Source organism: Pelophylax lessonae (assembly GCF_965119305.1).
Source record: "Pelophylax lessonae genome assembly, chromosome: 9".
In the NCBI taxonomy this organism is placed as follows: domain Eukaryota; kingdom Metazoa; phylum Chordata; class Amphibia; order Anura; family Ranidae; genus Pelophylax; species Pelophylax lessonae.
This window is the reverse complement of record NC_138776.1, coordinates 29,405,524-29,421,923: the sequence shown is the minus strand read 5'-3', so window position 1 is coordinate 29,421,923 and position 16,400 is coordinate 29,405,524. Positions and strand designations below refer to the sequence as shown.

Sequence of the window (16,400 nt, the reverse complement as noted above, 5' to 3'; positions counted from 1 at the left end):
TTTCTATTCCGCTATTTAATCAAAAACCTTTGGGGATCAGTTAAATTGGGGGATAGTCTGTGTTGGTACGTGTGAGAGAGATCCACCTTTCCAAGTTGTTGGGGTTCATCTCATACTTCTGAAGGTTTGAGGGTGCTGCCTGTTCCATACTCCCCCTACTCCTAGCCTTTTAGGGGTACAAACAATAGTAATTGGGGCCTAGTGTGGTTGTGTACGTGTGATATACATACACTTTTTTGGGATCATATTTTCTATTCCGCTATTTAATCAAAAACCTTTGGGGATCAGTTAAATTGGGGGATAGTCTGTGTTGGTACGTGTGAGAGAGATCCACCTTTCCAAGTTGTTGGGGTTCATCTCATACTTCTGAAGGTTTGAGGGTGCTGCCTGTTCCATACTCCCCCTACTCCTAGCCTTTTAGGGGTACAAACAATAGTAATTGGGGCCTAGTGTGGTTGTGTACGTGTGATATACATACACTTTTTTGGGATCATATTTTCTATTCCGCTATTTAATCAAAAACCTTTGGGGATCAGTTAAATTGGGGGATAGTCTGTGTTGGTACGTGTGAGAGAGATCCACCTTTCCAAGTTGTTGGGGTTCATCTCATACTTCTGAAGGTTTGAGGGTGCTGCCTGTTCCATACCCCCCCTACTCCTCATCTAGCCTTTTAGGGGTACAAACAATAGTAATTGGGGCCTAGTGTGGTTGTGTACGTGTGATATACATACACTTTTTTTGGATCATATTTTCTATTCCGCTATTTAATCAAAAACCTTTGGGGATCAGTTAAATTGGGGGATAGTCTGTGTCGGTACGTGTGAGAGAGATCCACCTTTCCAAGTTGTTGGGGTTCATCTCATACTTCTGAAGGTTTGAGGGTGCTGCCTGTTCCATACCCCCCCTACTCCTCATCTAGCCTTTTAGGGGTACAAACAATAGTAATTGGGGCCTAGTGTGGTTGTGTACGTGTGATATACATACACTTTTTTTGGATCATATTTTCTATTCCGCTATTTAATCAAAAACCTTTGGGGATCAGTTAAATTGGGGGATAGTCTGTGTCGGTACGTGTGAGAGAGATCCACCTTTCCAAGTTGTTGGGGTTCATCTCATACTTCTGAAGGTTTGAGGGTGCTGCCTGTTCCATACCCCCCCTACTCCTCATCTAGCCTTTTAGGGGTACAAACAATAGTAATTGGGGCCCAGTGTGGTTGTGTACGTGTGATATACATACACTTTTTTTGGATCATATTTTCTATTCCGCTATTTAATTTAACTGGGCCTCCATGCGAGACCTGTGTGCCTTGTTGCGCTGTTTTGAGTACTCCACCAACATGGCCAGTGGCAATGACGCCGTTCTCAGCTTAACTATCCCACTTCTATGCCTCCTTGAAAAAACAATTCGGGCGATGATGGAAGAGGATGTGGCACAGGATGAGGAGGAGGAGGAGGATGAAGAGGTAACATTTCCAAGGCTTTCAGGGCAGTCATTCGCAAGGGGCTCCGAGGGTGGGTTCCTGCACACGCAAACGCCAGGGACGCAATTGTCCAGCAGGGGCACAGTTCTGGAGGATGAGGAGGATGAGGAGGAGGAGGAGCTGGAGGAGGAGATGGAACCATGTTCACAGCAGGGTGGCACCCAGGCCAGCTCATGGCCATCACTGGTGCGTGGCTGGGGGGATACAGAGGACACGGACGATACACCTCCCACAGAGGACAGCCTTTCGTTGCCTCTGGGCAGCCTGGCACACATGAGCGATTACATGCTGCAGTGTCTCCACAACGACCGCCGAGTTGCCCACATTCTAACTTGTGCTGATTACTGGGTGGCCACGCTGCTGGATCCCCGTTACAAGGACAACGTACCGTCCTTAATTCACTCACTGGAGCGCGATCGCAAGATGCGCGAGTACAAGCGCACGCTGGTAGACGCCATGCTGCTGGCATTCCCATCTGACAGCGGGGCCACAGTGGAAGCACAAGGCAGAGGAGGAGGAGGTCGCCAACGCAACCAGGGCACCGCCAGCACCTCAGAAGGCAGGGTTAGCATGGCCGAAATGTGGAAAAGCTTTGTCAGCACGCCACAACAAACAGCAGCACCAGCAGCTCAGATGGAACGTCTTAGCAGGAGGCAGCATTTTACCAACATGGTGGAGCAGTATGTGTGCACACGCCTACATGTAGTGAATGACGGGTCTGCCCCCTTCAACTTCTGGGTCTCCAAATTGGGCACATGGCTTGAGCTTGCCCTTTACGCCTTGGAGGTGCTGGCGTGCCCTGCAGCCAGTGTATTATCTGAACGGGTATTTAGCACGGCTGGGGGCGTTATAACAGACAAGCGCAGCCGCCTGTCCAGAGACAATGTGGACAAGCTCACGTTCATTAAAATGAACCAGGCATGGATCCCACGGGACTTTTCCGTACCTTATGCAGAATAGCAATGGATACCGACCTTACCCACCCATTGTTCCATTTTTGCTCTTTCTCACTCTTTTGGGGTGTACCCTCATTTAAAATTTTTGAAAAGAAGCAGTGTTGGCTACCTCGTCCTCCTCCTCAGGGCCAGATTAATGTAGGGGCTATTGGAGCTGCAGCTCCAGGCCCCTACCTTTTATATAGGCCCCGGGTTGGCCATATTCACTGTTACCGCTCTTCTGTCACTTGTAAACACAGAAGTCTGGCTTCTATGCTCGCTTCCCCAGGCAGCACCCTCAGAACCTCCCCACACAGCGTGAAGGCCGGACAAGGAGGGACAGTTGGCGATGCATGGATGTGTTTATGGGCTTCAGAGACAGCATCCCATGTTGAATTAGGCATGCATGGCTGCACCCTTCCTCCTCTGGGTGCATGGCAAGGCACGGCCCTTAAGGCCCTTCAAAATCCTCAGCACCAAGCCCATGATGCTGTTAATCCGGCCCTGGTCCTCCTCCACCGCCGCTTCCACCTACACCGCCCATAGGTGTGCGCAGCCTATTGCATTAAGGTGTGCACCCCAAAGTTGAAATACACATGCATGTGTTTGCCAGCAGGGAGAGTAATGTATCGGGGCCATGTACCTGTAGGCAAGGAGAAATAGAGCAGAGCAGGTCCCAGGGAGATCTTTCCCATCTCCTCACTGGCAATGCTATGTGCCCTAGGTGATTAGGGTGTGCCCAGGCACACCCAGCACACCCTGTGCGCACGCCTATGTCACCGCCACATCCACCACCACCTCAACCTCCCTCCTACTCCATATGGGCCTCGTCCTTCAGAGATGAAGAAGAACATTGTTTTATTTTTCTGTTTTTTTTTTGTTGTTTTAAGTTATTTCCCTATCCACATTTGTTTGCAGAGCACTTGCCATGCTCTTAATTACGTTTTGCTGCCATTTGCAGCACTCTAGCCCTTTCCTTTGGTGTTTTAGAGCCATTTTAGTGCCTTAAAGTTCGGGTCCCCATTGACTTCAATGGGGTTCGGTGTCCGGGAAAAGTTCGGTAAAAGTCCGGGACACGGACCCGGACTTTTTTTTAAAGTTCGGCCGAACCCGTCGAACACGGACATCTAGGTGTTCGCTCAACCCTACTTGTAAACAACATGTGTCAGAAATGGGCTCGGTCCTTAAGTGGTTAACTAATACATGTTACACCTCCTTGTTACAGTTTTTATAGCATTCAAAATATCTTTGTTTCTCAAAGTGTAGACAAATGGGTTGAGCGTTGGAACCACAGCTGTATAGAGCAATGACAACAACTTGTCCAATTCCCTAGAATGCTTAGACTTTGGTTTTGTGTACAATATAATGATTGGACCAAAGAATAATAACACTGTGGTAAGATGAGAGGAGCAACTAGAAAAAGCTTTTTGTCGCCCCTTTGATGACCGAATATTCAGTATGGCAGAGAGGATGAATACATAGGAAGTTATAATGAACAAAAAAGGTAAAGTTGCCAACAATATAATCTGAGATACCAAAAGTATGTTTCTGCTTGCAGGATCATTAGAGGAAATGGAGTACAAAATTTTCTGATCACAAAAGAAGTGGTCAACATTTTGTGTGGAACAGAAAGATAACAAAGATGTAACTATCACATTGATTACTGCATCAATCACAGATATAAGACAAGTGGACATTGCCAACGAAAGGCATACATCTTTACCCATCAGTAAGGAATATTGTAAGGGCTTACAGATTGCTATATATCGGTCATAGGACATGGAGGTCAACACAAAATTATCAAAAGCACCTGACAATGCGAAGAAGCACACCTGAGCCATACAGGCAGAGAAAGACATCCGGTGGTCATGTGTTAGGAGTATGGAGAGCAGTTTTGGAAGAGTGACTGAAACATGTAAAACATCAGCTATGGCAAGATTACCCAGGAAGAAATACATTGGAGTATGGAGCTGAGGAGACAAACACACCAGCAGAGCGATGATCATGTTGCCAACAACAGTCGTCAAATACATCAGTAGAACTGCAGTAAAAAGGAGACATTTTCCCGTTTCAGTGGTGGAAAATGCTAAAATGTAGAACACATTCCCAGTAATGTTCCAGCATATCTCCATCCTTCCTGCCTGGACTGAAGAAGATATGATTTTTTTATTTAATATATAAAATATGCTTGCCATTATGTCCAGGTCATCATTTGGCAAGTAGCAGTCAGCCATATCCAACAAGGATCTGTAATGTTGAAGATATTTCATAGCTCACCCAAACAATTTCCTCAGTTCTAATGCGTGTCAGGAACATTTTCCAGTATTTTAATCGAGTTTTGCTGACACCCAAACAGTGAGATATTTCATGTTCCTGTATCAAATACTTAGATCAGTACTAGAAAAAGTAAAGAAAAAAAGATCTGCGCATTTTTGTGCATTTTAGGCCCATATCGCTGTATTAAAACAGCAGTCTTTATTGAAGAATTCCAGGTGTGGATAATTTTACATAGTTACAATGATCCAGCTTGGACCAATGTAACTATGTATATACCATTCCTTTGGGATCTCTCTACGACATGTTTTTTTAACCGGGGTTCCATGGAAATTAGGGTCCCTCTAGAGCAGGGATATGCAAACTGTGGCCCTCCAGCTGTTTCAAAACTACAAATCCCATCATGCTTCTGCTTCTAGGTGTCTTCCGTGTTGCTGTCAGAGTCTTGCTATGCCTTGTGGGAGTTGTAGTTCTGCAACAGCTGGAGGTCCACAGTTTGCATATCCCTGCTCTAGAGGTTGCTAGGTATTTCTTAAGGAATTAGCAATTTCTGCATCTCAGATAAGTTACCACTGACACTATTGATCTTTTTTGCTATCTGTAAGAAGGTGATTCTTCCCAATGACCATAAGTGTAAAGAGCATTCTTACCACTGACCATCACACTAATGTATCATGAGTTGTAGATATAGTAATTATTAGCAAGGGTTCCCTGAGACCAGAACGTTATTTCAAGGGTTTCTCCATGAAAGGTGCTCTAGAACCTGGAAGTCACTGTAGTGGACACCCACTACTACAGAGATCTCCATTGGCTTCCGTGTCCTGTGCCAAGTGGCTGCCTGCTGCATTCTGAACACAAGAGGTCAGCCACTTGGCACAGGTGCCATTCAGAGATCACTTTGAATTTTTTCAATGAATGCAAAGCATTCTCTGATTGAACAAGGTTGAGAGATGGTGGTGATGTCACTTTCACTACATTGTGCAATTAGAGAATGCAGAGAGAAGATGCAAGGCATGCTCTGAATAGTGTGCATGCCACTGGCCAACCTTCTGTGTTCACAATGAAGCATGATAGCTGGTCGGCTAGGAACCAGGAAGCTAATGAAGATCACTGTAAAAGGGGTGTCTACTTCAGTGATTTATAGCTTCTAGGGGTATCCTATGGGTGAGGTGCATTACTGTGCCATAGATTCAGGCAGGTGTGAAGAAATACTGTAAAGTAAGAATGCTTTCAAAAAATATTTATTTTATTGTTTATTTTAACCACTTTGCCGCTGCTCACTAGAGCTCTACTGCGGCAAAGTGGCTCGATAACGTCTGGCGACGTAGACCTACGTCGCCAGACATTCCCCTCTCTCGCTCCCACTGTATTCAGTCACAGCGGGAGTCGGGCCAGGGGAGGAGCTGCGGCAATCGCTGCCGCTCTTCCCCGATCGTCAGGGAATCGGGTGTGGAGATCTGCCTGCTTGTGTAAACACAAGCGGGCGGATCTCCTAAGTGACAGGCAGGGTCAGATTGCAGGGTTCAGCATAGCTGAACCTGCAATCTGTCCTTGTGTCACATAGTCCCCTCCCCCCACACACGTCAGTAAGCACCAGGCATACATTAACCCCTTGATCACCAATAAAAATTAACCCCTTCCCTGCCAGTGTCATTTTTACAGTAACAGTGCATATTTATAGCACTGATTACTGTAGTAATGTCACTGGTAACCCCAAAAGTGTCAAAAATGTCAGTCAAGGGTCCGATCTGTCCGCCGCAATGTCGCAGTCCCGCAAAAAAATCGCAGATCGCTGCCATTACTCGTTAATTAAAAAAACACCAAAAACGACAGAAAATCTTTCCTTTAGTTAGTAAATGCAATAACTTTTGCGCAAACCAATCAAAATACGCTTATTGCAATTTTTTTTACCAAAAATATGTAGCAGAAAACAAATTGGCCTAAAATGATAAAAAATTTTGATTTTTACATTTTTTGGGGGGGGGAATTTCATATAACAAAATGTGAAAAATATTATTATTTTTTCAAAATTGTCGTTCTTTTTTTGTTTATAGCGCAAAAATTAAAAATCGCACAGGTGATCAAATACCACCAAAAGAAAGCTCTGTTTGTGGGAAAAAAAGGACGTAAATTTCGTTTGGGTACGGCGTTGCATGACCGCGCAATTGTCAGTTAAATTCGCACAGTGCCGAATCGCAAAAAGTGGCCCAGACGTAAGACAGCAAAATCCTCCGGTGGTAAAGTGGTTAATTAATTTACAACATGCAAAGTAAGCGAACAAAAGAAAAATCTAAATCAACCAATATTTGGAGTTCCTGCCCTTTGGTTTCGAACCAGCATCAATCCTTACACAATTTGTGCACTTACACAAAGTTAGGGATTTTGTAGGGTTAGAGTCAGGTATATGATTAACTAATCATACCCAGCAGGTGCTAATGATCATCAATTTCGTATGTAGGCTGATACACAGTAATTAACTGAAACAGCTGTGTAGGAGACTTATAGCTGTGTGTGGATCAGCCAAACTCTGCTACTAAGGGGAGGTTGTGTTGAAGACAGTTTCATGTCACAGGTCATACACCATAGCAAGACTGAGCACAGCAACAAGAAACAAGGCTGTATACTGCATCAGCAAGGTCTCTCTAAGGAAGTTATTTTAAAGTAGACTGGGGTTTCAAGATGTTCTGTTCAAGCTCTTTTGAAGAAACACAAAGAACTGGGCAGCGTTTAGGACTGTTGACGCACTGGTCAATCAAGAAAACTTAATGCAGCTGATGAAAGACACATAATGCTTATTTCCCTTCAACATCATAATATGTTCAGCAGTTCCCTTAGCAAAAAACTGGTGGAAACCAGTGGGAATGAGGTATACCCAACTGCTGCCCAGGATCTCTCCTGGAACACAAAGAAAGCTCTGTGGCATGCCCCGATGCTTGGCACTTACCCCTGTATCTCTCCTGACGATAGGCATTATCCATCGGCACTGTAATCTCCTTCCATAACCTAGAGGTCAACTTTTCTGGTAAGGAGCTTGTGTTTTTGAAGGTGGTGAAACACTTTGGAAAAGCACCAGATACGGTTGGAGGATTTCACAAGCACTCATTTTATGAGTTTTTAGACTTTTAATTATTTATGAAAAATAGCACTTTCTGCCCTTTTGCACATTTGAAATAAATTCACAGAATAATTTATGCAATCATTTTTTGATGATGTGGTTTATTGATTGATTTCTTATATTTATATTTATTTAGTCACATAAGTACTTGAGCACGTTAGCTAAAATTATTATTATGCCTAATCTGTTTTTCTTAAAGAGGCAACGCACTTATTTTAAATTGGTATATATTGTATTCAGATTATTTTGACATGGAGTACAGGTTAATAAAATATATAATGATAGATTTTCTTTAAAGAATAACTAAATCCAAGAACGTAAAAAAGTAATACATTGCTGCTTACCAGCCCTTAGATGTGTTGGCTACATAAGCTTTCATTTTTTCAGGCTAAGAATGCTTGCAGCAAGTACAGAAAATACCTGTTAATCTTACCAAAAATGCTGTGTGCTTGTCACTTCCTGTGAGTTAAACTCCTTGTGTAAATTATTAATCCCTCAATCTAATGGGGATAAGGAGAAATAAGGAGTGTTATAGGCGCTCTCAGGTGGTGCTGTATATTGGGTGGCTGCAAAATGTGGGCAGGTTGCGGAGTAAAATAAAAAGAAGCACCATCACATGGGGAATAAACAATAAAAAGTCTGGGCACAAGGAGGGGATTTAAAGTCTGTGTGCAAGTTCCTAGAACAACAGTGGTGGTGTGCTCTCTTAAAATCCAGAGGGGAAGGGGGGGGGAGATCCGAGGCGGTCCCTGGGATGGATGGATGGATGGATGGAAGGGTGGACACTCAGGGCAGCTGACCGGAGGAGTGAAGCAACTCTGTATCAGAAATATAGAAGAGAGGAAAGCGCCTCTTGAGTGTTGTAAACGATTTGGTGACACAATAATAGTAGTGACTCACATGAAGGCACTCGTTATCGTGTGTGGCGTTGTGCTCCGGAGGCTGGATGTCTGCTCTGTTCAAGTGATGTCTGACAGTCCGGGAGGGCTCTGGAGACCTGCTCTGCAGACTTCCGGGTAGACTCGGTGGAACTTGGAGGAGCTCGGACAGCGGCCAACAGCGTCTGACATCACGTGTATAGAGAAGGGCAGTAAGGGCAAACCGGGCTTCGCAAACGCATTTCGGAGCATGGGTCAATGCCAAGTTCGGGCATACGCACTCCTTTCTCGAGAAAGGAGGGTCTCCAGAGCCCTCCCGGACTGTCAGACATCACTTGAACAGAGCAGACATCCAGCCTCCGGAGCACAACGCCACACACGTTAACGAGTACCTTCATGTGAGTCACTACTATTATTGTGTCATTAAATCATTTACAACACTCAAGAGGCGCTTTCCTCTCTTCTATAATAATGGGGATAAGGAGAGGAGGACATTTTTGAAATACAACCTGGGTGACAAAAATGCCCTTCATAAGTGAGAAGTGAGCATAGCTACCCAGGAAAAAAGCTTCAAAGAAGAACTGGTAAGCTTCCACTTAGAAGTGCTTGAGTGGCTTTACAACACTAAATGGATAACATTTAGTTACCTAAAGCACTGTAAGTCATTAAAATTCCCTGTCTAAAGATCCTCTTGTCTCCTTGTTGGAGGCAGGGCATTTGCTGTGCTGTGTGTGTCACTATGGGCCATACAGGCTATACACAGTAAATGCCCATCTGGAATAATTTTATTCTTCCAGAGGTAAATAAATTTACAGCTTCGCTATGCATTACAGTCTCAGTCTCCTTTAGATCCCATATATTTTAACTTTTCAAACATTCTTTCTATGGTGGTAACATGTGGTGGTAACATATGAAATTTTAGTGGGGGCAGTTTGGTTAAATGCAGACAGACATGGCATCAAGATATAGGCGATTTAGACAAGGATCAGTGGATAGCGGCGTTAAAGCCCCTTCCAGAAGTTTCACTTTCCTCCTCATAAAAGCTGACACAGCTTTATATACGCCATAGAGTCTATTATACCCCTCAAAAATATTTTTTTTTGGGTCATCGACCTTCACCTAATTGCCCTTGTTGTAATATGCATACAGGCACGTTAATTCATATGTTATGGCACTGTCCTAAGCTATTTTGGTATTGGAAAGATGTACACTGCTCAAATAAATTAAAAGAACACTTTGAAAACACATCAGATCTTAATAGGGAAAAATATCATGCTGGATATATATACTGATATGGACTGGATAATGTGCTAGGAATAAAAGGATGCTACATTGTTTGATGGAAATTAAAATGATCAACCTACAGAGGGCTGTATTCAAAGACACCCCGAAAATCAAAGTGAAAAAATGATGCAGCAGGCTAGTCCATTTTGCTGAATTTTATTGCAGCAACTCAGAATGGTCCTCAGTAGTTTGTATGGCCCCCACGTGCTTGTATGCATGCCTGACCACTTCGAGTCATGCTCCTAATGAGACGACGGGTGGTATCCTGGTGTATTTCCTCCCAGATCTGGACCAGGGCATCACTGAGCTTCTGAACAGACTGAGGTGCAACTTGGTGGCATCAGATAGACCGAAACATAATGTCCCAGAGGTGTTCTATTGGATTTATTTCAGGCAAGCGTGGGGGCCATTTAATGGTATCAATTCCTTCATCCTCCAGGAACTGGCTGCATACTCTCGCCACATGTGGCAGGGCATTGTTGAGCACAAGGAGAGACACAAGACCCACTGCACCAGCGTAGGGTCTGACAATGGGTCCAAAGATTTTATCCCGATACCTAATGTCAGTCAGGGTGTCATTGTCTAGCCTGTAGAGTTCTGTGTGTCTCTCCATGAATATGTTTCCCTAGACCATCACTGACCAACCACTAAACCGATCACGTTGAATGATGTTACAGGCAGCATAACATTCTTCACGGCTTCTCCAGACCATTTCTAGTCTGCCACATGTGTTCAGGGTGAACCTGCTCTCTTCTGTAAAAAGCAAAGGGCGCCAGTGGCAGACCTGCCAATTCTGGTGTTCAATGGCAAATGTCAATCAAGCTCCACAGTGCCAGGCAGTGAGCACAGGGCCCACTAGAGGACTTTGTGCCCTCAGGCCACCCTTATGAAGTCTGTTTCTGATTGTTTGGTCAGAGACATTCACACCAGTAGTCTTTTGGAGGTCATTTTGTAAGACTCTGGCAGTGCTCATCCTGTTCCTCCTTGCACAAAGGAGCAGATACCAGCCCTGCTGATGGGTTAAGGACCTTTTACGGCCCTGTCCAGCTCTCCTAGAGTAACTGCCTGTCTCCTGGAATCTCCTCCATGATCTTGAGACTGTGCAGGGAGACACAGCAAACCTTCTGGCAATGGCACATATTGATGTACCATCCTGGAGGAGTTGGACTACCTGTGCAAACTCTATAGGGTCCAGGTATTGCTTTATGCTACCAGTAGTGACAATGACCCTAGCCAAATGGAAAGCTAGTGAAAAACTAGAATCAATTAGTAGAGAAAAAAAAATGTCAGTGGCCTCCACCTGTAAAAACCATTCCTGTTTTGGAGGTTGTGTCATTGTTGCCCATCTAGTGCACCTGTTTATTTCATTAACACCAAAGCAGCTGAAACTGATTAACAACCCTCTGCTACTTAACTGGCCAGATCAATATCCTAGGAGTTTAATTGACTTAAAGCTATACTCTGATTAAAAAGTGTTCCTTTCCTTTTTTTTGAGCAGTGTATTTCGAATTGTATCCAAACTGGTGCGGAATTTAATTGAATCACTGATTGTTCTGTAATGCTAAACATTTCCCACCAATGACTGCTATATACAAGAACAAATTATTGTTATTGTTAAATTTATTTATTAATAATTGTATTATTTATTTATTTTTTTTTGGTCTGTATAGGTATCTGTTTGTATTTGTGTGAATTGTGTAAGAAAAAAAAAAAAACTTTGAATAAACAAAAAGATATTGCTATTACTTATTTTTCATCTGTTCTTACATTTCAGTGCCACTGATCCCCTTCACCCTCTTTCAGTCACTTCCTGTCTACAATCACTCACTCCAGCATCTGCTACACATCATTGCCTTGGACCGGCTTCCTGACAATGACTATGACAGACGATGCTTATGCAATTTGTGTCGGCATGGCTGCTTAAAGACTCCACCACAGGCACGTGTGTCACCTTGTCACATTATTGTTACCCTAACAATTGCAAGGCTCCAAATTTGAAAATCTGAAAAACCTTTTGGAAATTTCCATATGTCAAAATCTGCATTTTAATATGGTAATTGCCTTAAATTCTTAAACAATTAAATATTTTCTGAAAAAAAGATGCCCCATAGAATAAAATGTTTGCAGTTTAATTTGTTTTATATTGCACAAAAATGCATAACTATTTATCAAATGATCAAATATCAGGAAAAAATGCACTAAAATGAATTTTAGTGCAAAACAAACACAACACTCATTTTTTTGAAAATTATAAAATATGAGGCTGCATCAGGTAAACAGATACCAAAAATGTCAAGTTATCAAATTGAGTACAACCATGAAATTATAAAAAAAATCATGCTACCCAAAATTATCATCAGGTGACACTTTTAACGGGTTATTAGTTTAAATTTAACTGTAAATTATGGTTCTAGAATTTCTGTTCTTACTCTAACGGTCATGGCAATACCTCCCATGTGTAGCACGATTTATGGTTACAATGGACATGCGCACCCTATGCTTTTAAAAAATGCTTTTTCTTATTTTTATTTGTTTTATAACATTTTTTTTTTTTAAATTAAAAATGTGTGATAGCATGGAAAGCATTTGAGAAATGAGGCGTCTATTCTGCCCTCAAGGTTATCCCTGCCCTCCAGTGCAGCTAATCAAGCACAGGATGGCAAATTGCATTGAAGTTTACAGAAAATGGCAGCAGCTACAGATTGAAAAGGAAAGGTCATTTTTATTTTGTAATTTTTAAAATTACAACAACTTTCAGAAAGAATGGCTCAACTAAATGTGCCAACGCCCTATATGTGCAACATATTGTTGAAAAAGAGATAAAAAATAATGTGACTTTTGAGGCACTGCATTTACAACAATAGTTTTGTTTAAAACAATTCTCTCATTCTTTATCTATACAAAAACGTATTAAAGGCATAGTAAAATCAATACATTGCTTTAAAATGGTCATACCCAACCTGAAGTGCTAACATTCAAATGTGGTTATTGAAAACCCCCATCTTATATGTAAAAAAATTTAAAGTTATTGAATGTTGTATTGTATGTTGTTTTTATAATTTATAACTTATATATAGTTTTATCATTTAGATCCTATATACTTCCTGATGGATCAGAAGCTAGATTTCCAGGAAATGTGCTGAGTTAAAGACTACCTGATCAATTTAATCTATGGGGTTACAAAAAAAGAAATATTTTCCAGTAACCTTGTTTGTTTGCGTATGACCATTCTAAAAGGTAATTTCAGCAATCTAATGATTTTAACACGCTTTTAATATATTTTTGTATAAATAAAGAATTAGAGAATATTACATACAAATATTGTTGTAAATTCAATGATTTAAAAGTCCCAGAATTTTTACCTACTTCATTAAATTACAATACCGCTTGTATAGCAATTGCATACGCTATGTTTTTGTTTGTCTTTTTTTTTTTACGAATGTAAAGTAGCCCTTTAAATATGTTTACTGAACACCCTTGGAGTGTTAAATTAATTAGTACACTCAGTAATATCTGAAAATGTCGCTATGTTCACTCTCCTGCGCTGTGAGATAAGTTTCAACGTGGTGTCAATCTCCTATCTTGCCATCTCATGTGGATAAAGTGCTCCTCGCTGTCCTTAAAAGACTGGGGACATCCGATATAACTGTAAGTATAGGAAACAAAGAAGGCGTGTGGGCCTAGCACATTATCCTCAAAACATGTTTTATTAAATGGTATAAAACTGAGGTGAATGTACTCACAAACCAATGTTTGCATCATAGCTTAGAAATAACATCATCTGCTTAAGTCCATATACGTACAGTAAATTCACAATGCTCATAGACACATCGTCTAGTGCGCTTCGAGGTTGTATCTTGAAAGGAGGATCTGCAAAGTGACAGCACCAGGCCGAGAGGCACGGAATTGAACCACAAGAGTCCGTCAGCTATACCAGTAGTCATCCAGACAAGGCTCTGAAGAAGAGGGTAACCTCGAAACACGTTAGCTGATGTGTCTACGAGCATTGTGAATTTATGTATATGGACTTAAGCAGATGATGTTATGTCTAAGCTTTGATGCAAGCATTGGTTTGTGAGTACATTCACCTCTATTTTATACCATTTAATAAAAGATGTTTTGAGGCTAATTTGCTAGGCCTACGCGCCTTCTTTGTTTCCTTAATTCACTATTATCTATTGCCTGGTCCTATAACTGAATGATATGTTTTATGTCTCCACAAAATAAATCTGCTTTGCATATTTATTTTACTAAATGGAGTTGGGGCTTCCTTTCAAACACTTCTATAATATAGACAGCAATGTTTACCTGATAACATGCTACTCCCTCGGCAAATCACAAATATCTGTAGGACATGTAATGGTGAGATATATAAAGAGGTTCCAAGGCCTAAGGGAGGACATAGATGACATCTCAGGATAGAAAATGTTGGAATTAATTAATTCATTTGAGGATTAAACAAAAAAGCAAACACAAATGCTCAAAATCAGGTGTACACCAGATAGCATTAGGAGAAATATGGCCTGGATTAGGGTTTGTAGTCATGGCTTTGGGTTTGTAGAAATGGCTGTGTAACGCTCCTGCGTTTTTGTAGTAGGCTGGATTTGCAGCTGCAGAATCTCCACTCAGTAGTCATGTAGAGATGTGTTGAATAACCAGATCCAACTCTCCAGACTCATCACTGTGGGCCTGTCAGCTTCAGCATACAGATATACACACTCAATAAGATGTTCCTGGAGTGATAGGATGTATATGATAGTATGAAGATGATGTCCTGAAGGGACAGGTGTGAACAGTGACAGAGATGGCAAGCACTTGATAGAAATGTTCAGGAGAGTATTAGATGGTATTAGGTAGAATGCAGATAGGTTAGTAATCGAGTATGGTAACAGGTGGTAAGGACAGCAGATGACAAATACAGGATAGACTAACCCAGTGCAAGGAAAGATGGTAGTAGACTCAAGAGCTAGCAATCTATGTAACAGTGCAGATGATAGAATTAGTATGCATAGATAGTAACAGTCCTTAATGTGCAGAGGTAGATAGTGTAAGTAAGGTTATGGAGGATTCCCCTTTGGGGTACTTATCACTAGTAAGGTTAGTAGTAGAAGGGTCCAGTAGTGAGGGAGTGATCCAGTAGCGAGATACATGGATCAGTAGCGTGGTTCCGGTCTGTTTCCAAGTAAAAGAGAATAGCTGGAGGTTCCGGTAGCAAGACAAGCTTGTAAGCATGTGGACACACAGGCAGGTTGAACGAACAATGTGAGAGAGAACACCGGCGGTTGAAATAGCCGCTCTGCGGCGCTCGGCGATGACGTCATCCGTCTTAAAGGTGTATTAGAAAGGTGGGACGCATATTTGAAAAGAAAATGGAAAATAAGGGTACCAGAGGTACCAGAATCTTACAGTACCCCCCCCTTAAGGCCGGCTCCGGAAGGCCTATAGCACTGGTTTCTCCGGGTATTTAGAGTGAAACCTTCGTATAAGCCTAGGTGCGTGAACATCAGTGGTATCCAACCAGGTGTCGTCTTGGGGTCCATAGTTCTTCCATCTTATGAGATACTGGAGTCTTCCTCTGTGGATACGAGAATCCAAAATCTCCTTAATCTCATATTCTTCTCCGCCTTCAACTTGTACTGGAGGTGGAGGCAAGATGGTAGGCCTTATTCCTTGATTAGGAACATGGGGTTTCAGTAGCGACACATGGAAGATGGGATGGATCTTGAGATCTGCTGGTAAGGTGAGCTGTACTGCAGCTTTTCCAATAAGTTTCTTAATTGGGAAGGGTCCCAGAAATAAAGGTCCAAGCTTTTTGCTAGGGATCTTTAATCTTAAATTTCTTGTCGATAGCCAAACGAGGTCCCCAATAGCATACTGAGGAGAAGGTCTTCTACGTAGGTCGTAGTACCTTTTTTGTTGGCTGTGGGCGTGTGAGATAGTGGTATTAAGTAAACCCAGAGAGTCCTTTATTTGGGTAAGATAGTCTGAGGCTACTGGGTTACTTGATGGTAGGATGCTTGGTGGAAGAAGTGTGGGATGAAACCCATAGTTCAAGTAGAACGGACTTTGCTTAGTAGTACTGTGGGTTGCGTTGTTATAAGCAAATTCCGCCAGAGGGAGAAGGTCCACCCAATCATCCTGTAGGTATGATGTGTAGCAACGCAGATATTGTTCTATACACTGGTTGACTCTTTCAGTCTGTCCGTTGGTCTGAGGGTGGTAGGGAGAAGTGAGCTTTCGCTCAATCCGTAATATTTGACAAAGAGCTTGCCAAAATTTGGAGATGAACTGTGAACCACGGTCGGATAAAAGAGTCTTTGGAATTCCGTGTAACTTGAACACATGTTTCATCAGTAGTTCCGCTGTTTGTTTAGATGAAGGTAGTCTACGGATAGCGATGAAATGTGCCATCTTTGTCAGGTGGTCCACTGAC

General features: G+C 42.3%; 1 protein-coding gene across 1 annotated transcript; it reads right to left on the bottom strand.

The window, feature by feature from the left end:
* Positions 1–3,612: 3,612 nt before the first annotated feature.
* On the bottom strand, positions 3,613–4,548 carry LOC309564187 (olfactory receptor 1J21-like; the record flags this gene model as incomplete). The annotated part of the gene is made up of 1 exon (XM_082268819.1): positions 3,613–4,548. One exon carries the CDS (start codon positions 4,546–4,548, stop codon positions 3,613–3,615), a length of 936 nt encoding a protein of 311 aa, XP_082124945.1.
* Positions 4,549–16,400: the final 11,852 nt, after the last annotated feature.